This window comes from Centropristis striata, chromosome 22 (assembly GCF_030273125.1).
Source record: "Centropristis striata isolate RG_2023a ecotype Rhode Island chromosome 22, C.striata_1.0, whole genome shotgun sequence".
In the NCBI taxonomy this organism is placed as follows: Eukaryota; Metazoa; Chordata; class Actinopteri; order Perciformes; family Serranidae; genus Centropristis; species Centropristis striata.
This window is the reverse complement of record NC_081538.1, coordinates 5,682,645-5,708,895: the sequence shown is the minus strand read 5'-3', so window position 1 is coordinate 5,708,895 and position 26,251 is coordinate 5,682,645. Positions and strand designations below refer to the sequence as shown.

At 38.1% G+C, this 26,251-nt stretch overlaps 1 protein-coding gene across 1 annotated transcript in view; it reads left to right on the top strand.

Moving 5' to 3' along the window:
• The window catches only part of LOC131960436 (lysine-specific demethylase RSBN1L-like), a 45,874-nt gene that overhangs the window by 14,462 nt on the left and 5,161 nt on the right, over positions 1-26,251 (top strand). Inside the window, exons 3-8 of the mRNA XM_059325666.1 lie at positions 3,212-3,753; positions 3,836-3,994; positions 15,389-15,526; positions 16,195-16,337; positions 24,342-24,512; positions 24,682-24,790. Coding sequence (XP_059181649.1) covers positions 3,212-3,753; positions 3,836-3,994; positions 15,389-15,526; positions 16,195-16,337; positions 24,342-24,512; positions 24,682-24,790 — 1,262 coding nt within the window. The remainder of the gene's footprint in view (positions 1-3,211; positions 3,754-3,835; positions 3,995-15,388; positions 15,527-16,194; positions 16,338-24,341; positions 24,513-24,681; positions 24,791-26,251) is intronic.

Genomic DNA, 26,251 nt, shown 5'->3' with positions numbered 1-26,251 from the left:
TCTGCACACTGGCAGTGTCTCTATGCTTGTATGCCATGATCACACTGGGCCATTTGAAGGACTGAAGCACGGCCTTCGCTAGTGTCTGCAGTGGAATATTACAGATTGATAATTCAGCTCACTCTTTCAATCTTCATACTTGTGAGAGGTGGACAGGCGCCCTTGTAATGTTGGTTCATATATTCTCAGTATGAGTTTAAGAAGTGGAAAGGTGAACAGGGAGAGAGAGGGAGAGGCCGATAAAAAGAGTCGCCGTGTATTAAGTCTGCAGTCATCCTGCCAGAGAGGCCGGTATTTAATCATGTGTGTTTACGATAATAGAGACACTCTGGGATCCACGGTGGGAATCAGGGTCTAGAGGGAACCGAGGAGGAGACTCTCCTCACCAGAGAGTAGGATTTCAGTTTTAGTGAGTGAGGCATTTAATCAGAGAGTGTTATGTTTGCAAATGTTGGGAGTGACAGAGTCAGGGAGAGGAAGTTAGAAATTTAATCAGTGAGAGAGTGTTAAGTTTACAATTGAAAGGGGCGACCGAGAGAGAGGCGCCCAGAGGAAACATGTATAGGAAATCAATAAGCAGCAAGCAGCCATTCTGGCACTAAGGCTGCTTTACTACCACTGAGGCTATTTGTTTGTGTGTCCCGCTGTGTGTGTGTGTGTGTGTTTGTGTGTGTGTGTGTTTATGTGACTGGGAACTTATCTGACCTTAAACTGATCGTGACGGTCTAGCCAAGTGGCCCGCTGTTGTAAGAATATGTGTGTTTAAGCAAATGAGGGAGATTGTACACACACAGACTTTGTTTTGTTTTTTTCATTTGAGGGGCTTATCATCCACAACGCCTAAAGGCTCTTTTTATTTTTATTAGAAGCTGACAGTGATCACCTAAAGCTATAGTGTTGTTACATTTATATAGAAAATGAACAAGGGCCTGTGACAGATATTGGACTTTTAATATGATACTTATTTTAGAGTGGGCAAATTAACAGATTACCTATATGGCGGCTAGTAAAGTGAGCTTGAATTATTCTATGTGGTACACCTGCTTTCTTAAACAAATAACTATGTCAAAGAACATTTAACATTGTTCTACAATATTATACAACATACAGACACTGTATTCTACTGTCAACTACAAAAACATATTTGGAGAAGTTGTCTGCACACATTACAACCTTACTTGTACTAACTTGTTCAACTTGAACTTTCATCTAAGCTTTATTATCCCTAAGGGTACATTTCTCTTGTAGTGATGCAGAACACGCACAAGGACTTGGACTTAAAACACAATAAAATGTGACGCAGCTACAGGCGCACACAACTTGTTCAACATAGTTAAGAACACTGATAAATAATGAAATATATTTTTACTTACTGTACTTTTCTTAACAATGTTACAAAGTGCTTCTCAGAAAACAAAAACGGCAGATAAAAACAACAATAAAATAAAATACAGAAAACAAAGGGATCATAAAAAACACCAGAAGATAAAATAAAAAATATATAAAATGGCCAAGGAAGGATAATAAAAACCCAACAACTTATGAAATATTCATAAAAGCTTTCACATTAAGTAGTTGCTTTCTAAATTTTAACTGTCTGTTTGTACATTAAATGTTTGTGTCAGTGTATCAGAGCAGAATATGATAGATTATCGTATAAATAGAGTATTGCTATTATTGCAATCTGAACATAAAATGTTCTTTTATTACTGGAAAAAGAACACGATTTATTATCAGTATCTATATTTGAAGTTTGCACAAGCCATGAGACTTGCATCCTTATATCTGTTTATTACTTTTCATATCAGCATCGCAATACCCGACAAATTTATCACACATCACATATTTTCTCCATATCTCACTGCTCTCCTGGGGATTGATGAAGGTTGAGGTTTGTGAACGTGTGTGTCTGTGTCTGTGTGTGTCTGTGTCTGTGTGTGTGTGTGTGTGTGTGCAGAGAGAATTGGGGGAAGGGTGATTTATGGGTTAAAGAGCTTTTGGATTAGTAGCTTAGGTATTGTACTGCAAATACCTTCTTGCTGGTGCACACACATTATGTTACTACTCTCTGTCTCTCTCTCTCTCTCTCTCTCTCTCTCTCTCTCTCTCATTCTGTCGCTCATTCCTGCCTTATCTGGCGTTGAACGTGTGTAGGATACAAACTACATTGAAGGTGTATGTGTGTGTGTGTGTGTGTGTGTGTGTGAGAAGGAGATGATAGCAGATATTTGAATTGTGCTGAGACAGCAGCTATCAAAGGGACTGGCACGTGAAAACACACATGCAGTAAATGTATACATGTCCACTTGTTTGCACGACCGCGATGAGCAAGAATGAACCAGCCACAACACATTTCCAAATAAGCGTGAACAGCTAACACACACACACACACACACACACAAAAACATACAGTAGCACTGTGCATAAATTTGCATGTTCCACTGTGTCTGTCCTGCCTCAGGCATCCAAGAAGACGGTCCACCATGTACGGTATTATCTCTGTTCAGATATGCCACTCGAAAGCTTGTTTCCTGGCTTAGTCATATCTGCTTTTCTCGAGGGATGCCATTTCAGGGCTCTTCAATTTATTTTATGCATGCACCCCAGGAGATGCACAGCACACCACCTGGGAGATGATATGAGTCATCTGTCTACGCTTACCTAAAATAGTTAGGACTCGTTATTTTTTTTTTTTTTTATTGTTTTTTAAAGAGGGAATTCATTGGCTATCAGCTTGTTTTCGATCATTAAAAACAGTGTGAGTAAATAATACAACAATCTGAGTGGAAGTCTTGCATTTTATTGTGTATTGCTTCTTTTTTTAAACCTGTTTTGCAGAGCATAATCTGCACCTCTTTTTCAGTTTTTGTCATTTTTGTCTTCACCTTGTTTTACCGGAAGCTTTTTTCTGAGCTTACGTCATTGCAAGAGGACCTGTTTCACTGTGAAGTACAGTGGAAAGCGTCTTCATACAGCAGGGGAATGAAAGGGGCTGAGGATTGGTTTGTTTATCCATCAGAAAGAGAACTTGAATAGATTTTTTTTCACAAAGCTCGCATGAAGGTGTCTCCCTTCAAGCCTTTTCAAAATTACATTTTTTTTTTCATATTTTTGTTGTGTTGATCTTTTAAGAATGTTTTCTCCTGTAAAAAAAGTCTCTTCCCTCTAAGTAATAATGCATTTCCCTCCCTTTCTCTGTCACCTTGTCCAGATGAAAAAGAAAAGGCCAAGATCAACTCAGAGGAGTTGCAAATCAAAAAAGTGAAGAAGAAAAAGAAGAAGAAACACAAAGAGGGGGAGAAGCACAAACGAGTGAAGATGTACCACCGCTCCTGCCAAACCGTTTGCGCCGGCCTGCTTCTCCTCCCTCCGTCCTCTCCACCTCCCACCTCTTCCTCCTCATCCTCTGATCCCACTCATAACTCCTCCCTGTCTCCATTTAAGTCCCCTCTACCTGTTTACCCTAACAACAAAACCACAGTCTCGCCTTCCTCTCCAGTTGCCCCCAAATCGCTCTTTAACTGCGCTCTCCTCGACTCTCTGAACCCAAACGTCAAACACCAGCCGCGGGGCGAGTATCCTGGCCTGGCGGGCCTGGAGTTTGCCCCATACATACACATAGAGGACCAGCCTAACGGCGGGGCCCTGGTGGCCCACGCCTACACCTCCCAGCTCTCCTCTCTCTCCACGGGACAGAGGGAGAGATTTGCCCAGGAGTTTGTCACCCTGTCTTTCAGTGAGGACTCATCCCAGGTATAATGTAGTCAGATATTGATCAGATTAATGGAGCAAAGTTAGTTTTTTTATTCTAATGCTTACTGTCCTTGTTTTCCAGGCAGCTCATTACGTCATGGGAATTGTCCACGGAGAAGCCAGCTACTTGCCCGACTTCTTGGACTACTTCTCAACCAACTTCCCATCAGCTCCAGTCAAAATGGAAATACTGGGAAAGAAGGACATAGAAACCACGACTATGGTTAATTTCTACTCTCAGGTTAGTCACACTTAATCACACGGAGAATTTGTGTGTGTGGGATGGGATGTTGGTGGGACACCTACAGTGGCAATAAAAAAATATGTAAACCTTTTGAAATGAGCTTGTTTTCCTGTATTGATTTGTAATAAAATGTCATCTAATCCATCCCAAGTATAGACAAACACAATGTGCTTAACCTAATACCACACAAACAATTCTAATATTTTGTGTGGAAAACATCCATTAAACATTCATGTCAGGGTGGCTGTCCGCCAGCTGAAGCTCAATAAGTTGGATGATACATCAGGACAATAACTCTCAACATCGAGGTATATCTATTACAGAATGGCTTCAAAATAAGAAATTGCACCTTTTGGAGTGGCCCAGTCAGAGCCCAGACCTCAGTCCAATAGAGATGACCTCACAAGTGCCGATCACATTAGACATCCTAGGAATATGGCTGAGCTGAAGCAGTTCTGTGAGGAAGAATGGTCCAGAATTCCTCCTGAACGTTGCGCAGGTCTGATCAGCAGCTACTGAAGCGCTTGTTGATGTTATTGCTGTCAAAGGAGGGTCAACAAGTTAATAAATCCAAGGGTTCACTTACTTTTTCCACCAGTAATATGAATGTTTAAAGATGGTGTCCAATGAAGACATGATATAATTGTTTGTGTGGTATTAGGTACAGGACATTGTGTTTGTCTATACTTGTGACTTAGATGCATTATTTGTCACATTTTATGACAAATTAATGCTGCAAACTAGGTGATTTCAAAGGGTTCACATACTTTATTTTGCCACGCTACACAACTAAACTGACATCTGAAAAACAGATTTACATCGTTTTTGTCTTTTGTTATCAGTTCTGGAGCTGTAGAAGCAGAGAGCACAGAGCAGATGGTGAGCTTTCAGACATGAAAAGTAAAAAAAAGTCTGAAGTCCAAAATAGCAAGAGCCCAGTGTTTCCAAGCCTCTTACATTCTGTCCTCTATATATCATCTATTTGACTGATTATCAGGCTGACGATCACAATTTCCCATGAACACCAACATTTTCTCAAGACACTAGCAGATTGTTTGATGTCACTGTGGTCATAGAAAGCACCAAAACTTTTGTTTTGATGAAACCGCATGGTGAGTGTAATCTGAGGTCATATGATGGGAAGCAGGTGCAACAGGAGATAATGATGACACGATACAGTTACAGCTGTCTACACAGCGTTTTTTGTTTTTGTTTTCAGACTTTGTCACACAAACAGGAAAAGGTGAATCACTTCTGCAGAATTGTCTAACAAATTAAATCTCTTGCACACACAATGACAGGTGCACACACATGCAAATGCACTTTGGTTCCTGTTTAAAATATGGCATGTTGTTGACTCCAGCGTGGTGCAGGGAAATAACATCATTGTTAGTGAAGCTTGGCTTGGGGCTCTGTATCTGTTGTTTGCTTTGCTTGTTTATACACATGCAGCTCAGTAATGGTGCACCTGCGTGTGTGTGTGACATTTATCTAAAGACTGTTGTTTTGCGTAAAAAAAGGATATTTTGCTAGAGTAGATATCATCTTTAATTTTGGGTATTGTAATGAAGTAATATGCCATAAGTGTTGTCTTTTCCTGGTGTATTACAGTAAAGTTGTGTTATTTTCTGAACTTATCAGATGGTTCTAGCAGTTCTATTACTTGCCTTTACCCACTGAGTCATTACATCAGCATTAGTGATGATTATTTATTAAAAAGCCCAGGTGTAAATATTTGTGATAGCACCACTAGTCAATCCTACAATAATATCAATATTGCTATTTGGTCAGAAATATTGTGAGATTTGACTTCCAGCATATTGCCCAGCCCTAGTATAGAAAAATATTACATGCGTACAGTGGATATATGTCACTCAGTTTTTTTATGGCACACATATACTGCATTTATAAAGCATTTATGTGAAATGCCATTCTGTGCATATGCATGACCTCACAGAAGGAGGGTCAATGGAAATGATATAAAAAGGGTAAAAAGACTAGAGAGGAAAAGAAACTCAGGAGATGAGTGGAGAGATGGGTGGGTGGAGGGATGACAGGATTTAGATACAGTATAAGTCGAGGAAGAGGGTGAAGGCATGCTGTGGGAAGGAAAAGACTTGATTTATGCTGTTCATGGATAAAAAAAAGTTGTATTCTTGAGGCTTTAACCATCTGGTGTGAGCATCTGCCTCAATCTGTCCAGCATTAAACAGCTTTTGGCATTTATACAGATGTCTGACTTCTCAGAATACATGACAATGTAAAAAATGACAGCAGGGTTGTTGTGAGCAGTGCAAACACAGTCGGGGACGGCTCTCACTTCTGTGTAAGCAAAGTTCAAGTGCGAGCAAAAACGGAAGAGGGCAACATAGTAGAGAGTGGAAATAGGAGCCAGGAAGTCAGCAAAGATACGGGGGGTGAGAGGTGGTGAGAAAGCAAGAGGCTACATTACAAAAAACTGTAAAAAAAGAAAAAAAAAAGTTGGTATCATTGACAGAAAGGGAAGCAAGAGGATGTGAAAGCAAGAAGTGAAGTCCTCAACTGTGAGAGATGACAAGTCAGGTTAGAGAGTCAAAACCAACACAAAAAGGTGTTTTTTTTATCCTTTTCTTTTCAAAAGCACAGGCACGGGAGCCTCTCTCCCTCTCCTCAACATGCTACAAAACCTTTTGAGGATAACTGGAAAAACCAGAAATGTGTGTGTTTGTGTGTATTGCTGGTGGTGTCTGTCTGGATTGTCTCCTGTGAGCACAGCGACACAGCTAGACCTCTTCATTTGGAGCTGTCCCACATCTATAGTTCACTAATGAAAAGCCTTTTGTTGCCTCAAACCTCCTGAGTGGCTTTGTATTGAGATACTGCCTGCTCTTTTTTTCAATGGGAGTGCAGGATACCACTGTGTGTGTGTGTGTGTGTGTGTGTGTGTGTGTGTGTGTGTGTGTGTGTGTGTGTCTGGTACTTCAAGGGTATAGGGCAGTTTATGCTCTCTAACGCTCTCCTTTTGGCTATTTTTCTTATTATTATGAAATATTCATAATGTTATTCTGAGTGTTTCTTTCACTTTTGGCCAGTTCGGCTTCAGCAAACACGTCTTTGATCTCTGCATGTGTCTGAATACATTATACCGAGATTATGAATGAATTAAACATCCAAATTGTCCATCGTCGAAATTGAGTTTTCCCCGCAAACCTGTGTCCTGAGCAGCTGTCCCTTTAAGAGTAGTGTTCCTTGCAGGGCTAACGTCATTGTCCACTGGTCTTGTTAATTTTTCCCCCCTCCCTTCTAGCTCTCAGCAGTGACCTTGGGAAGTAGACATACAGTCTGCGCGCACACACACACACACACACACATGCACACAAACAGATGTAAGCTTGCACACCGATATATACACAGCACAGGTCCGCAAACACACACAGATTAATGATTTCTCTCACACGTTTTTCCTGCACCTTTCTCTTTCTCTTCAGCTCTCCCTCCCTCTGTGCTAGTCTGCCATTCTCTCTCTTTTATCCCTCTACTCTTTATGTTTCTGCTCTGTTCTCTGTTTCTCTGGTCCAGTTGCAAATACACATAGAGCGGCATTTTGTAATGTGTATGTATGAGAAAAAAAGAAGGCAGGAATTTAAGTCTGCTGTGTTTTATCCGTGTTTGTGTTTGCTGTTTGTGTGCATTCATTCTCTTGTGTCGATCTGCTTAGTTTAATTCTCAGGCTGCTGGAGTGTGAGACACAATCACCTTCACACTTCTCCACTTGTACTCGATAATGAGCCGTGCGCGTTCAGACTTTGACTGCAGGTATCAAAGTTGCTTTGCTGCTGTTCAGGCTGCGTGTCAGTATTTTGTATTCAGTACCTGACTGAAGGCATTTTCAGTGCTGCTAAGGATTATAGAAGATTACAGCACTCTATTTTCTCAGGGCAAGTACAGCCCGACAGCCAATACATGATGTGCTTCGACAGTGAGGTAATTTGGTCTTTCCGATTTAGTCACTAAGTAATAATTTAGTTACAACATCAGATTAAGACAATGCAAAAGAACAGACTGCAGCTTTTTTTTAATACTTTATATTAATCTGTGCTCACATTTTGCTCATGTATAAGAGCATTCACAACAACGGCCTGTAATGTAAGCCTGCATGTGTAGGGGCATGAGTATAGGTGCAATAGGTCAGAAATTTTCTTGTACATTTTTGGAAAATTTCCAATGAAAGTTAAGCTGGGGAATTTTTGAGTTTTTGCACAATTTTAATATAGCATTGTGCCTTTTAATAATAAACTTATTTGAGGGATAAATGCATGTAAAAAGCAATGCTAAGATTAATCAAATGAAATGGGTTTCTTTCTTTATTGGATATAACTCATCAACCCAACAACTATACTGATGATGCAGATACATAATTGATCTTTTTTTATTTTTTGTTCTTAAAACCTAATTTACTGTATCAGAGCTGAAGCTGAAATTGATTTTTTTTTGTAATTGTGGTTATATAACTGTGAGCTGCTGCTAGACCACCCCATTAATACGATGTATGGCTCCCTCTGTGAGCAATAAAGTAGGAGTAAATTGCAAAACATTTTGTTCCTGGAAGGCTGAATGCCAACAAATATGGATTGAAACAGTATATTTAATTAGAAAAATGATTACATCATCTTTTTTTAAGCAATTTTGACTTTTGATAACACAAGTCGGAAACAATCCTACACTGACACCTCTGAAATCCAATTCAACAAATAGTATAATATTAGCATAGACTAATCTTTATCTGCAACTGTGCAGACATCTCGTGGTTAAACAGAATGATAAACATAATAAACAAAAAAAGCTGTGCAGCATTTATAATTAGAATGTCAACGATATGAATGAAGCTTTAATGCTTTGACTTTTTACTTGGTACGGCCCTGCTAATGAGTTTAACCTTATCTGACACTGGCTCCATGCTCCACCACTGAAGGCATCCTGGTCCGACTGTCATGAAGTCTGACTTGGAGGCAGCGCTGTTACACTTGGCCTCCAAATCATCTCCAACACTGTTTACAAAACAAGCTTAAACTTTGCATCAGCCTCGTGTTGTAGCCATTAAAGCATGCTTAAGCTTTAACACGGTCCCGGTGTTAACTTTAACTTAAATTAAGGTGCAAAGCAACCGTTACATAATATTAATCAAAGTGTGTTTGTGCACTCACAGGCCTGTGTTTGTGGGTTAGCCGGGGGAGAGATTACGCAAGAAAAGTTTTGTGTTTGAACCACCAGTCAGCAGCCTGAAAACTCTGTTGTGACGCAGGCTCAGTAATAGACTAATAGACTTAGTACTCCAGAGACTGAGTGGACATAATGATTTAGAAAGACACACACACACACAGCTGGGGAAGAGAGGAAGAAGCAGACAGAGGTTGTGGAGGGGTCAGGTAGAGATGATGTCATGACATGAACTCAGCTGAACGCAGCAAAGGATGTGTTGATGAGAGGGAGGGAAACTTGTTATAGAATTAACAAGTGGTTACAGTGGCTGCACCACAGATGGAAAGCAGACCAGGAAAGAGAAAAGGCTTGATCTAATAGACCTCCCATTGGGGACGTGAGTATTATGAGGAAAAGAGGCAGAGGAAGAGATGGAGAGGCTGACAGAGACAGGAGATAATCTGCGTAAAACACTAAGTGGGAAGTAGAGAGGGAGTGACACTTAAAGATATACTGCTTTTAGGCAAGGAAAGTGACAGCAGAGGAGAGATGACAGTAATGATAATTATATATAATGGTGTCGGCTTTTTAATCTTGCGAATTTGCAGACCTAGAACACCAAATGAGATGCAGAACATTTAAGTATTACTTTGTGTTTGTTTTTTTTCTCCTGTTTTTGGGCAGCACCATCTTCCTTTTTAAAATAAAGGTCATTTTCAAGTTTGACAGTGAAAGAAACAAGTAAATATGATGTTGTTAATTTGGCACGTTTAGCTGTCGAGTGTGTTCACACGCACGTACACAGAGGCGAGGAAGTGCTGGAGCATCTTGAGCATTAACTTTCAGAGGAAGTCTGTCGCGTTTCCTGTTTCCTTCTGTTTGCCTTCACTTATTGTAGAAAAACTGTGTTTGACTGTGCGAGAGAATAACTTACTGTTGCATGCATCTGTTTATTTGAGGCAGAGGCAGGGTTTCCTAATACTCCTCCTGTGATAGTGAGAGGCTGTTCCCTTTGCTAACAACGTGGGGGTTATTCTGCTGTTAAATAATGCATTGTGAAAACACACACTCGCAGATGCACAGGAAGAGGAAATAAGAAGCACACACAGTCATAAGTATGCAGGAAGATGAATGCATACACTCTCAGATGCACACGTACTGGCTGAGAAGCACAGATGCTTGTAAGCACAGAGACATTTGAATCCATGTGTGCACACAAACACATTTTCCTCCCAGTATCTAGGTCATTGACTCAGTGAGACTATTTAAAGTTGTGATGTGTTTACGCGTGTGGAGTGAGTATTTCAAGCTTTTAGTCATCATCATCTTAGGAGGATATTACACAGTGTCGGGGCACAGATGCATTGAAATGATATGAACAAACACACCACATGGCTTGATAAACTGATTTATCTTGTTAATTTATCACAGATTAGATAAACAGCAATAGGCATTTATTTGATGCATGTAATCAGGCTGGGATGCAAGAGAACATGCAGGAGCTCTATATAAACAAAATTACTGCTGACAAGATAACACGCTGACTTTTAATGGGATTGACTCTATGTCCTATACCTGCAGTGTGGACCGGTTGCTTCATCCACTGAGTAATAACTAATGTGGTTGATTGTTCTTATTGTATCATGGTGCTGCCTTCTTGGCCAGGTCATTCTTGAAAAAGAGATTTTAATCTCAATGAATTTTTACCTGGTTAACCCATTGAAGCCTGGAAAGCGTTTACGTTGTTTTGTAGTATTTGTATAAGCTCTCAAATACTTTTTGAATTTCATTTCTATCTGCTACAGAGGCTGAAAAATCTATTATTTAGTAGAAGCGTTGACACTTCTGTTGAATTTCCAGAAAAACTTCAGGTTTTAGGGGCTTATTTTAAAATCGCCCAGAGGTTTTACAGGAAGTTTTAGGCGTCAATGGGTTAAATAAAGGATATTGATTGATTGATAACATTATATTCTATTTACAAGGGAAATAATTTGTCAATTTATGGTTAGGTCTATTGACAGGAAAGTAATCAATAATTTTGATAACCTGTATCACTTCAAATTAAACATCTTTGGCTTTTATAATGTTATTTGAACAAAACAAGCAATTTCCACATGCCACTTTGGGCTCTGGGTTCTTCTTCCTCCTGTCCACACAGCACTGCTTCTTAAAAAAAAAAATCTCTGTCCAAAAAGCAGAAAACAAACACCTCATTGGGACATGCACACATATTTCTACTGCACTAAATTCTGTAGTATTTGCAGCCTTTGTGCAAAGTCTTGACATTACTTTGTAATTACCAATATTTTTATTATTTGTTTTTATTGTATGTATTTATTTGTTCACTTCTCAATCTCAGCAAGACTTCCTGATTAAAAAAAAAAAAAACTAGATTCCAAAAATTGTTTGGACAAAAACTGAAAAAAACTGAACTAAAATTTAATTAAAACAGAAGGTGATCATTTTCTAAACCTTTGTGACATATATTCAATTAAAAACTGTACAATGACAGTATCTTTTATGTTCAAGCTGATAAACCTTTGTCATATGAATTTTGAATTTGAAGCATTCTGTTTTTATTTACATTTTACACAGACAACCTTTTTTAGATTCTGGTTGTAAAGTATAACTAGTTAAAGTTGGACATGCCACCCTTCTTAAAAACGGGGGTATTTAGGCTCCATAGCAGCTTAATAATAAGATGATATTGCTGATGTTTTTGAAAATTTAAGCTTTCAGATTTAAGATTTAAGTAATCTCCAGATGTCACTTTGGACTCTGGAAAATGCAACGGCCTTTTACAAAGGGGCCCCTTGATGTCTAACATAAATATATCTGAATGAAAATGGGGTTCTATGGGAACCCATGAGTGTCCCCTTAACACACAAATATCCATTAATACAAGCTGCAGTCTTAATTGCGGTTAATCACAGCAAATTGTGAAAGTAATTCATTAAACGAGTTGTCTCCATCACATTGTGTGTTCCCTGGAGAGCACAGATAATTAGATTTGTCTTGCCTGCTATCTTGGGGCTAGTGCACACAAACATGGGCATTCTTGGGTACTCCTGTCCACACAGTCACTGTTTGAAAACAAAGTTGTCTGTGAATCAGAAGCTATAAAACCACTTTGTTCTCAATCTTGTTCCACCAACTAGAGGGACAACCAGGTCTCGACCCAAACCGCGGGGTCAGTGTCATGGGAGTGTTGGATTATGTAGCAGTGGCCTCCATAGCGCATTGTGAAGCCTTTGTTCCTCAATATACAGTACAGGCCAAAAGTTTGGACACACCCATCTCATTCAATGCGTTTTTCTTTATTTTCATGACTATTTACATTGTAGATTCTCACTGAAGGCATCAAAACTATGAATGAACACATATGGAATTATGTACTTAACAAAAAAGTGTGAAATAACTGAAAACATGTCTTGTATTTTAGATTCCTCAAAGTAACCACCCTTTGCTTACTAGAATATAAGACATGTTTTCAGTTATTTCACACTTTTTTGTTAAGTACATAATTCCACATGTGTTCATTAATAGTTTTGATGAATTTACAATGTCAATAGTCATGAAAATAAAGGAAACGCATTGAATGAGAAGGTGTGTCCAAACTTTTGGCCTGTACTGTAGTGGAAGAGGAACTGTACATTTGTGTGTATACATGTAAAAAAAAAATGTTCGCCATTGCACATAATGTCTGTTTCAGTGTGGACAAAAGGCCAAAACACATAGAAATATACCTATTAAAATATACCTTTGCAGGGGTTAACTAGGCCTTAATCACAATTAATATTTATTATTATTTTATGTTTATGGCAGAAAATCTCAACTCATAACATTTCTTAAAACCTCCAAATATTAATATTAATGTCCTTTATAAATTAAGTATCTGTCTGGTTTTATTCTCAGCCAAAAAATATTTAAATAAACATCACAGTGACTAAAGCTGATTATGAACACCTATAATTAGCTGCGTCGCTTAATCCAGTCTGTTGTGATGAGTCGTTATTTTGATCTCAACTTTTAGAGAATATTTCACCCTCGCTGACCCGCGTAATCCGGCTGTTATGGCCATTCTCTACTAATTATCCTGCCTGTATAAATAACTCGGCTACTGGACCAACAACAATCCCTTAATAATAGCATCACACTGGGGAACTTGGCTCACACACACACACACACACACACACACACACACCTGAGAGCTGTGGTGATCTACAGTCTTCACGATTCACGATTGAACGTCTCTGAGCAGCTGTTTTGGGACTTAGTGCCTTGCTCAAGGACACACCTGGGAGCAGCCAAGCACCTTCCCCTTCAGTCTTTTTCCAATTCATTGTTTCCATCTTCATTACTTCTCCTTCATCTCCCTCCTCCCATCCTCTCTAACCTGCCCTCATCGCTCTCCCTCTCTCCTTGTCACACTCCGCCTCTCTCCTTTTTTGTCTCCCTAACATCTTTGCCTTTTACTTTTTCTTATCTGGCATCTTCTTCTCTCCACTTCTTTATTTTTTTACCCGTCTTTATTCTCTCTTTTACCTTCCAAAAACCATGTTATCTTCATTTTCACCTGCAGACGCTCTTCCCTCCTTACTTCCCTTTGAGTTATTTCCATCCTCCCCTCCATGTTTTTTCTCCTTCTGTCTTCTCTGTCTTTGTGTCTTTGACAGCTTGTCTTCCTTAACTTTCTCTTCCTCTTTCTCTCACCACTTCTCTCCATCTGTCCCTCATTCTTTCTCTCCAGTGTACCCTCGCTCTCTCCTCCCTCTGGGCCGTCTCTCTTCCTCTCTCTCTCCCTCTCCCTCTCTTTATCTCTGCCTTGTTGTCAAGTGGTGACTCACTAGAGGCGTGCAGCCAAGGATCTGGCCAACACACACACACACACACACACACACTCGCATCCTGATCAGCCAAGAGTACAGCATGCAGGCCACATGCTGTACGTACTGCACACTCACGCACACACACAAAGACACTGTTTGGGGCCAAGGGTATGGGAGATGTGTTAGTGACGAACACACACACACACACACACACACACACACACACACACACACACACACCATATCCTCTGTCAGCCAAGTGAAGAACAGCAAACACTCTATTAAGTGACATCGGTGGAGCAGAAAACATCAAGTGAAACCGCTAATACACACACACACACACACACACAATCACACACACTAGTGATTAGCAGCCTTGTGGCGGTGTCTGGTTTGGTGTTTCTCTGGATTGTGTTGCAAGCAAACAATACTAAATCTGCATGTTTTATGTAAACATTTATAATTTACACTGCAACCTGTTGGTCTGTTGACATCACTCATTAAAACCCTTGATTAAAAATACCTCCCAAGAAATTTGATTTAAAAAAGCCTCTGATTAGTTGTTTTTTCATCAGAGTACATCTCGTACATGGCTGGTCTGGGAATAGGGACACCTCATTGGGAGGTGCATAGTACACCAAATTCTTCAGAATGTGCAGGGTTAGAGCAAAATCTTCAAAGTTTGTCATTACAAATATTCTTATTTCTTTTTATTTAATTCATTTTTTTCTCTGTACTCAGGTTTCACTTTTGAACAAGATCACAATCTAATTGTGACTAACTTATAAATACAAGTCAGATTCAACGGAGGGAAAAAAACCATTTCAGCCACAAACTTTAGAAGGACAAACTACTTTTTTAGCATAGAAAAACTACGTGGTTAAAGTTGGAATAATTTTGTTTTCCGACACAATCCACACAATCCTCTGTTAATTGTGGTTTCATTTTCATTGATATGGTTGAAAAAGATTGATTACTAAAGTTTTGAGAAGATATACATTCTATCTGTCAAGAATGAATCACATTGTCACAATCATTTCATGGAAAGAGGTCAAAAATATTTCATTCCAACTTTATGAGCAACTATTTATATATAATTAATACATAAAGTGGGACATGTCACCCTTCTCACAAGGACAGGGCCATTTAGTCTCTATAGCAGCTCAATAATAAGATTATTAATGTTTGAAAGATTTATGGTACATTTTCTGAGTTAAATACTATTAAATTTCCCTAGAGCCTACATTAGGAAAATAAAAGAAATAATGAAACGTCTTCCTATATTTTTGTTATGAATTGAGTAACTAATCCCCCAAATCTGTGGTGTTAAAGTAACATTATGATATCATGGTCTAATGTGGTGTTTCTCTTGTGTTTGCTGCAGGTGAAGAAAACATACAGTAATGGAACATACAGAGCCGGGGCAATGAGACAGATCAGCCTGGTGGGAGCCGTGGATGAGGAGGTCGGGGATTATTTCCCAGAATTCCTCGGCATGCTGGAGGAGTCGCCCTTCCTGAAGGTGAGTGAGGACAGGATGAATGGCAGTCATGCTACTCGGCATCAGAACGGGCGGCTGGAGAGGGAACGGGGGAAAGTGACAGAGGTATAAACTAGATGTGCCCAAATATTTAACGCATCACCACTGACACCACAAACCGAACAGATGGGGAAATACGGCTCGACACAAACATCAACAAGGCATAATATTCTCAGCGGTGGCTGGCAAAGAAGAGACGTTAAGTTGGTGTGTCAGAGTGATTTGATGCAGCTCCCAGCTTTCAGTTCAGGAAGGGGGTTCTCTTTTAATGTTTGTGTGCAGGAACAGACCACCAAAATACTGTGTTTACTGCTGTCCCTGAAATGCAGGAGTGACAGGCTTTTTCTTCTGTTTGCCATTCTGTGTTGACACTTCAAATCTCCTGCATGCAGTGTGGAGGAGTGGCGTCGTATGCTGAATATCAAAAGACGCACATCCTCTGGCACTTTTCTATCTGTCGAGGGCTTTGGCTCTGATTCAGCACCCTCCGAAGCAGCTCGGGTGCCAGTGACAAGTTTGGCCAGGGGGGGCAATTTCTTGCGCATGAGATTTCTTTTTTGGAAGTCTCCGGAATAAATAAAATACTTGAATTGGTGAACTGAAAAAGGAGCGATGTACTAACACAGTGCTTTGATTCTGTCTGGCTGCAGCGGACTCTCCCATGGGGAACGCTCTCCAGTCTGAGGCTGATGGATCCCACGGAGAGTGACGACGGTCCTATAATGTGGGTCAGACCGGGAGAACAGATGATACCTGTAGCTGATATACCAAAGTCCCCTTTTAAGAGAAAACGGTGAGTATGCCACAGTTTACAGCACATTACATAAATAAGCACACATAAATGCAGCCAGCCAATATGTTGGATTGTCCTTAAGCACTGCAATAAGACAGAGACAGAATTAGCAGGGATTTTAGTCTCTATGAATGTTTGTACTGGCTACAAGTCTCTGGTGTGTGTGTTTGTGTGTGTACCTTATTGAGCCGGCTTGCCTCTGTACTCTCCGCACAGCCCACGAGGACTGATTATGGAAAAACACTAACTAAACACACTCACACATTTAAAGCAGCAGCCGTGGTAGCAGCATGAAGCTTTGTTGTAGCCGCACAGCGCCGGATGAGGCAATTACACCCTCTCTGTTTGTGTCTGTCACAGTGTCATTGTTGCTCACACATAAGCTCTGTCTCGCACACACAGGCGCAGGATTTCTGTGAGCGAGACCATTACAGAGGACGTGTGTTTGTGCGCGTGTGTGATGTGAGCGGGTATGTGGCTCACCACTCAGATGAGATCATCGTTATGTTAATAGAGTCGACACATCAGACGCTACTTCACATGGCAGCCAGCCAAAGCACAGGACAACACACACCACACACATTCCTCACATGCAGCAGTTATTTCTCTCTTGTCTCTGTTGATTGATAGTCACATCAATAGTATTTAGAGATTTTTCGGATATCATTTCTGATTCTACAGAGGCATCTATAAGCACCAGCTGCCAGTTAAACAACTGACTGCTCATTTATGAGTCACATGTTTGGTTTTTTGAGAGCTATTTTTGGCATAGGTTCATTTTTTTTTATAAATAATTAAATATAAATCAGATCAGTCAGGAATAGGTGTGATTTTTTTGTCTTTTCAAAATTATTTTTATTGGATTTTCCTTGGATGCATAATTATATCAGCTGTCAGAGCACACATCAGTTTATCCAATACATCCATAGACTAGGCAAGTACAAAATAAATGAAAACACCAAAGTTATAGTCAAAAAATACAAAAACAAAACAAATAGAAAAAACAAAAACAAATAAATGAATGAAGATAAACATATAAGAGAAAATTAGAAATAGGTGTGAGGAAAAAAAGGAATAGGTGTGATTTTTAATATAAAGTAGAGCCTGAAAGATTTCGTGTGACTGATATTATTGGCCTATCAAAGGAATATCAGTACCAGTGTATATGCTGCCCAGTATGTGCTGTTATGAAAATTTTTTTTTACTCAATATGTAATGGAGTAAATGTTGCCTGGCGTGATTTAGAAATGGTGTTAGCTATTAATGTTTTTATTGTTATTTTTTTGTGACCAGCAAATGACTGAACAGTAATGACGTTTATTTAGCTATTTATTTTATTCCTATTTATTGTTTATTTTCTCAGTTATTAATTATAAAATTGGCTGAGATTGTAATGCATTGTTTGTATAATGGATATTAATGTATAACAATGTTAAATATTATCTAATAGAGTTATGTTTGAGAAAGTCAAAATCAGTGCACAAACCACATTAAAAAACGTCTTTTTTCATTCTAGCTCAAAAAATTACTATATAAGCCGCCATATCGGTTATCAATTAACTTCCCCACTCAGTATCGGCATCAGTCTCAAAATTCCCATTTCGGGCGGCGTCTAATATAAATATCAATATCTAATTTCAGACTGTGTGGGCTAAAATTGCACCGAAAGCCATATATTCGGTTGCAACATTTAACTAGATTTACATTTGCTTAGGCAACATCATTAAATATGCAATAATTAAAATCCCTGTATATGATGAAATAGAAGACGATTTCCAGATTTGGACTTTTAATGCAAAACAAAAATCCCTAGCTGGCTACTTTTTCACCTGGCTTGTTATTACTCCATATCCTGGTGAAAAGCCCTGATTCTAGAGCTGAAACGATCAACTATTCACTGTTTCAGCTTCTGAATTTGCGAGGATTTGCTGGTTTTTCTTTTCAAGCTAAATATGCTTTGATTGTTGATTGGACATAAAAGAAGGCGTCACCTTGGCCTTTAGCATATTTAAATAGTAAAATTATAATTAGTTGCAGCCTTAGTAGAGGATTGTTTTCTCTTTAAATTCATCCAAGAAGCTTTATATAATCAAACAATTCTGTGTAAATAAAACGGGAAGTAATGATGAAAGTATAGTCACTTTATGATTAGTGTTTACATCTGAATCCAGCCTGTCAATATATACATTTTGTTGCAGCTGCATGTTATGCATCAGTTGATACACAGTGTTTGACAGGGACGGCTTTCAAGGAAGAGGGTGTGCGAATGTTTGTGTGCGCTGTCAGAAACACTTGTGTAACAGCTGGGGCTGAAAGAATCTGCTTTTATAGAGACACAGATGGATGGAGAGAAGGATGGATACAGAGCGAGGTGGTTAAACTATTCCTTTCTCTTCTTTCTGCCGTGTCTTGTCTCATCCCATCACTCAATTAGAAGTCACCATGAGATATGAATACAGAACGACATCCACAAACCAAGGAGCACTTTTCTCATAATTTCCCCTTTGGCTCTCAGATCTCTCCTCAATCTCTCTTCCCCCTCCTCCTACTCAAATTCCTCTTTTCCGTTTATTTCCTCCACACCTCCTCCCACATTTCTCTGTCCTCTGCTACCTCTAAATATCTATCTTTCTTTCTCTATTTCTCTTGCCATCTGTCTTCTGTTTCCTCCTCCTGACCTCTCTTTCCTGCTTTCAGTTGATTTATTGTAGAGTTACTGTGCTGTTATTGTCAGGAACTCTGAAAGTGCGTTTAAAGGCAGCACACATATTGAAAATGTCAGAGCAGTGCAAGTGTTTTTGTTTATGTCTGTCCGCGCGTATACAGAAAAAGACATAAAAACAGTGTGTTTGAAAGAAATACTGAGAAGTGCAGAGGAAGAGAGGACGTGATGTTATTTGCAGCGAGACCCTGTCTGCAGTTTGACCGTATGTTGTGTTGAAGGAACGCTGCTTGTGTATGGGGAACGTCTCTCCACAGCGTTTCTTCTTTTTCCTGGTGGTTTCAGTGAAAAGGTCGAGCCGTTAGGCACTTCTGACGGCACTGAGACTCTCAGTCTGAGAATTCAGCTTGATTATAGTGGTCAGACGATGAAAATAAACCAAAATATTTCAGCTTTTAGTGAAAGAGCGCCATGCTTTCAGAGATTTACAATAATTGCATAGCAACCTTGGCAAGCACTAGTTGCAAACAGGACGGAGTTCTGACTGACGCAGATCATGCTGTTCCTGTTTAGATACAGAGTTCATAGAGAGCAGAACAGCTGTCAGCAAGATGTCTCAAGTAGAGCTGAAATGATTAGTCGATTAATCAGTTAGTTGATAGATAGATAGATGATTAATTATTAATAAATTATTCCGGGACAAAACAAGACATTCAAAGGCACAGTATGTAATTTTCTCCAGCTGGGGGTCTTTGAATGAAAACAATTACAAAAGAAGGACTTTGATGACGTCCTCAAGTAGCGTGGGATAATCTGAGTTGACGTGACTCAGGCAAAAAATAATGTTCACGGATGACTTAATGTTTAAAAAGTTCCAATCGCATTATGTTAAGAAACCTTTATTCACATTTTGTCATTTGTCAATAGAATAGCCTCAGTGTTTCCCACATAATTAGATTCTATTTGTAGTGGTAGCCGGTTGGGATGTAACGATATATTGATCTGTATCAGGATGGATTCACTAATCAATGATGCACCTTAGGGGTATACCTAGCCCATACACTAGTTAATGATGCAATATTATCGATGCAAAGTGAAATATCATCATTTTAAAGACATGCCTTTATTTTGAAAATCACACTTTAGATGAAGGCTACATCATTAAATATGCAATGATTAAAATCACTGTATATGATGGGATATAATCAATTCTGTATCAGTTTATGGATGCAAAGTGAAAATATCGATGCATATCATCATCTTTAAGATCTGCCTTTATTTGAAAAAAATCACACTGTATATACAGTTGTGTAGGCATCATCATTAAATATACCAATAATTAAAACTAATTTTATTAAAATAATATAATTTGTTTTAGATGTCATGGTCATGTTGTTATCCGTGGGCAAAACAATCATACTAAAAATAACTATGAGCGGGTTAAACGCTGTTATAATGCATTAACTTGTTGACTGGCACGAACAACTTGTCATGGTAGCACATTGTAGCTGGATCAATATTGAAATATCATCAATACATTAAGTCTCTAGTGGATTACTTTGTTGGAAAAAGGCAGACGTTACAGAAAAAATGATCCTGTTTGGCAGAAAAATGCTGTAATAGTCCAAAATGTTTTGCCTTCACTGTGCAGAATGATGCATGTGCAGAGTTCCACATTAGAAGACTTTTAAGATTCATCTGAGGAAGAAGAAAAGTTACTCTGTTTTCTACATGAGCATACTAGCATGACTGAGAGTTTTAAGAATCATTTTTAACAAGATAATGAGGAAAAACATATCAGCCACAAATTATCATTCAAAGCGTAGAGTATTTTATGTATGGAGCGGATCCTTAAACAGTCACGTTGGGCTGGGGGAAACAGCGATCCTACACACTTAACAAATAATCAATTAACAGAGAAACTAGTTGGCAGAATAATCAATAATGCAAATAGCCATTAGTTGCAGCCCTGGTCAAAAGTGCATTAGCTCAGTGTGTGAAATGTAAATGTGGTGTACAACGTACTCAGGAATGTGTGCTGCAGCTGTAAGATGTACTTAAACAGTGTAGATTGTCAGAGAACGTGTTCCCTCTGTCTCCCTCCTCTTTACACTCGTTTTACTGCCTCTCCCCTCCACTCCCCACCTCTTACTCACTCCTTCTTTATTCCCTATTTCCCTCCATCATCTCTCTTTTCCTGCCACTCCTCTCCCACTCATCTGTTCCCCCTGGGTCTCCTCTTTTCTTCTCCCTCCCACTTTATTTGACCATAAATGCACAGGAATCTGTCTTGACGACTTGGTGCAGAGACAGTTGGCCACTTGCAGTGCTGACATACATTGTGCCAGAACAACACAGCTCACATATAGAGAGAGGAGGGAGGTGGAAGACTTCAAATATCACTCTGGTTGTGCACGTTCAGCACTCCTCCCTTTACACTCTCTTCTTTTCAGTGTTTCACTTACCAGCTTTCCTGGTTTTACATTCATTACTGTCAGCCTGTAGTCAGCTCACACACACTGAGCCCTGTGTTGTGTGTGTGTGTGTGTGTTTTCATTCCCCCCCTACTATTTTCCTCTGCTTCTTTCTTCCTCTTCCACCAGCTCCTGCCTCTCTCCTCTTATCTCTGAATGAATGAATGCACAATTAAGTGTTCAGCAGCATGGATAGTCTCGCTGCTTTTCTGTCTGTGTTACACTCTCGAAGGAATCTCTCACAGTCTCTGCGAGTGTGTGTTTATACTCTTTTTTTGAATCCGACTGCAGCTCCGGTGTGAGTCACTGATCCAGTAGTGAGCTGACTGCAGTACTTCTATTGTTTGGCAACACGGCTCATTTTTTATGCTTCTGCTCCTCAGCTGCTCAGTCTGTATGCATGAGGCCGTGCGTGTGTGTACGTGTTACAGCACTTTTACTTTCCATTATTTAAAATGCTTTTTATTTATTTTATTTTTTTAACTAAAAGCACACAGAGGATACAGCATTACTAATTTACAGTTTTTCATCATTCTTTTCCTGCTACTGTTTTGTTTCTTTTTTGTTTTTAAGAATTTAAATAGACACAATATAATTTGCATCACAAGAGCTGAAGCTAGAAAAAACTAATTTGTCTGCAGATATGAAAATTCTCCAACTAGTTTCGACATTCACATTCACTGAACACACCACAAGGATGGTTTATAATGTCCACACCAACAAGTGTTTTCATCCTCAACATATCAGCCCTTCTATGGCTGAAACTAATGATTATGTTCATCATTGATTAATCTAATTGTTTTGCTTCATTGTTTTTTCTCTGTGAGATAATAATAATAATAATAATAATAATAATAATAATAATAAAGAAATTGTATTTGCATAGAACCCAGGGTTACATCTTCAGTTTACTTTTTTTTTTGTACCGAAATATATTAAATTTACAATGACATAAATCAGAGAAAAGCAGCATATTCTCGCGATAAGAAATTGGAACCAGCAAATTACATTTGGGTACAGCTGATTACTTTTAATTTATCAAAAACAAATGTATTTTTATTAGGGCGGTAACTGTCCATTATTTTCATTATCAATACATTAGTCTGTTACTTGTTGTCTCCATAATTGTTTAAAATTTCAAAAATAGTGAAAAATGTCCATCCCTGTTACTCAAAGTCTAAGATGATGTCAGTAAACTCTGATTTGGTCACTCCAAAAGTTAAAGATATTCAATTTAATTTTATAAAACAGAAAAAAATAGGAAATCTCCATATTTGAGAGGCTGAAAACAGCAATTTGTGCATAAAAGAAATTCTTAAACGATTCATTATTTTCAAAGTAGTTGGTGATTATTTTTCTGTCGATGATCTTATTGATTAGACAACTAATCACTGCAGCTGTAATTATTATTCGTTTATTAATTATCAATATTTTTAGCTGATCGTTTCAGCCCTGGTATGCTGTGAAGCACCTAATAAGGGTTGCTGTAAGCTAAAACACATAATCATTTGTTGATCAAAAATAAGTAAGTCATCAGCTTTGTTTTTTTTTTTTTTTTAAATAATTGATTTATTTTAAAGGGTTGATTTTTATTTATTTCATGTAAAAATATAAACCAATATTTTTTCCAGCTTTATTAAATGTGATTAAAGTGGTTATTAGGTTTTAGGGTGGTGGTCAGACAATTAAAAAGACATTTCAATATGTCAACTTAGGTCTCAGGAAATTGTGAGCATCTTTTTTTCTCTTAACATTTTAGAGACGAAGCCATTAGCCGAGGTGAGAATCAGCAGATTAAACAATAATGATGATAAGATAATCGTTAGTTGCAGCCCTGCTGAAAATGCTCCAACATGACCTGAATACACAACAAGAATGTTTTATCATATCCATACTAATGCAGGTTTTCATCCTCTCTGCCCCTCGTGTCATACTGTGGCTCTGGATGACATCAATGAGTCAACAAAGATAACAACAACACCAGCAGATAAAGCCTGTCTGGTCCTTTTATTTTGCCACAGCAGACAGGAAACAAAGAAATAAACAAAGCTGCCCACTCACCTTTAGTCATTTTCTTCTTTATTTAGACAGCAGGGAAGCAGAGACAGGGGAGAAATCTCTTTGTACAACTAGAAGCATCTGTGTGCACAATATTTTTTTTCAGTAGTATTGAGGTCTGTTATATTTTAACCCAACTTCACCCATTGCCAATGCAAAAAAGGTTTTAAAAAGAATAAATAATAATAAAAAAAAAAAAAAAAATAAAAAAAAAAATATATATATATATATATATATATATATATATATATATATATATATATGACAATAATGCTATAAATCCCAAAAAGATTTCATACATGTGGCGCCCTTTTTTCAATTAATAATAATAATAATAATAATAATAATAATGATCAATCTGATTTATATGGTGCTTTTAAAGGTAGTCAAAGTCGCTTTACACAAGACATGAAACAAATACCGATACAAACTGAGAACAAAAAGACCAGAAATGAGAGTTAAAATAATATTGTTGATATTATTTTCAATATTTTTTTTATTGGAAATTACATTATGTGTAAGTGTGAATGTGAACTTAAGAATGTGAATGATCTTTACATATTTTCATCCTACTTTCACCCATCGCCAATGCAAAAAAATGTAATATTTAAAAATAATAATAAAAAATAAAAATACATATGTATATATATGTATTTTTTTTAATTATTATTATTTTTAAATATTACCTTTTTTTGCATTATATATATATATATATATATGACAATTATTATTTAAATCCATAGTGGACACTATTGGGTGTTTTTCTACTTCACATTCTATAGTATTTATTTCTATGAATTTATGTCGTAGCTCCACCAACGAGGTGAAGAACCTGCTCCAGTCGCTGCCCAGGACCAGCGAGCCCAGAGAGATGCTGTTTGAGGATCGGACTCGGGCCCACGCTGATCACATCGGTCAGGGCTTTGAGCGACAGACAACAGCAGCCGTGGGGGTGCTGAAGGCTGTGCGGGCCGGAGAAAGGTAGGCGGCGGAGCAACATATGATCACCCTGCTGGGTGCGAGCGGGTAGCGACTGCTTTTTGTTTAGAAGAGCAACACACACGCTCAGTATTTATACAGCTTACTCTTCAAGAGATATCATGTAATCCTCCTCACTCTGTCCTCCCCTCCCTCCCTCCCCTGTGTTCAGCCCGGATCCTCCTCTTGTAACCAAAGACGTCGTGTGTTTCCATGCTGGTGATTTCCCTCATGTGGTTCAGAGGCTGCAGTTGGACTTATACGAACCTCCGCTGTCTCAGGTTTTTACACACACACACACACACACACACACACACACACACACACACACGTACACAAACACAAGGGCATAGCGCTGCTCATATATTAGACTCTCCCAAGTTAATTAGTCTTTATTATGTCCCAAATTAGGCAGAGTTTCTTACCTGAATATAACACTATGTGTAAGGTGTGACGTTAAATGAATGTGATGTGGATGCTGCCACGTTGTGGAGCAAGGTTGAACTGCAGTAACTTGTCAGGAGCACAGAATGCTGAGGATAATTATTCGATGTTTACACTTTAACTTAGAAGGATGAAGGTGTTCTTCCACCAAAATATTATTTTTTATCAGTTCCCACAATGTATTTACTGTTTGGGCTGGGCTGGGCGATTAATCAAATTTTAGTTTCAATTGCAATAATGGCTTATAATGATCATGAAAAGATAGTGAATGGAAAGAGAAAGAAAATAATTATACAATTAAACAATTATTGTGCAGTTTTCCATTTAACAATTATACAGTCTGCACAATTATTTTCCCTCCAATAACGGCTGCTTCGGCACAGCACACAAGCCATTTGTGCACCACCTTCGCCAAATCGATGTAAAATCAATGTGGAGAGATTAAAAAACTAACTAAATTACTTTTCTCCACATTTAATAGTTGTGCTTGATTCCCAGTCTTTATTTTGTCTTCAAGCTCTTAGGGTGTTTTTTGTTTTGTTGGTTTGTTTGTTTTATTTGCTCTAGCTTTTCCATATTTTTGTACACAGAATATTGTGGAATAGTGAAAAGTTTGTAATTGGAATATGTAAATGTTTCTTGGTCTTCCACAAACTTTTTATATATAGTTGCAGTAGGTTGTGGTAGTGTACTCTATTGTATTCTATATGTATTTTTTATGTATTATTTGTATGTATGATTTATTTATGTTTAGGAATTTTCAGTAGGTTATGTTAGTGTAATCTATTTTGTTTTATATGTATTTTTTTATTTATTATTTTCATGTATTAAATATTTATGTTCAGTAGATTTCAGTTGGCAGCACACTATTTCTATACTATATATTTTTTGTTTATTTATTTATCTAATGTAAATTATATATATATATATTTCTTTTTTTTTTTTTTTTACAGCAGTACACTTTCATCCATTTTCGTTGAGTGACTAACTGGAATATTTTGAACATATTTTACCAAAAATGTTGAATATATGTAGGAGTTTTCATTATGCTGTGCGAGCATAATCTAGTCGTCTATTGTATTTTTAATTTTTTATTTTTATGTATTAATTACTTAGGTTAAGTAGTTTTCAATTGGTTGTGCCAGAACACTATTTATATACTATATATTTTAGTTTATTTATGTATATAATTTGGTTTTTAAATGTAATTACAATCAAACAAAAAGTCATAGAGAATAGAATATATGAAAAATGACAAGGTTTAATTTTTGAGTGTAACTCTTTATTTCCTCTGTGTT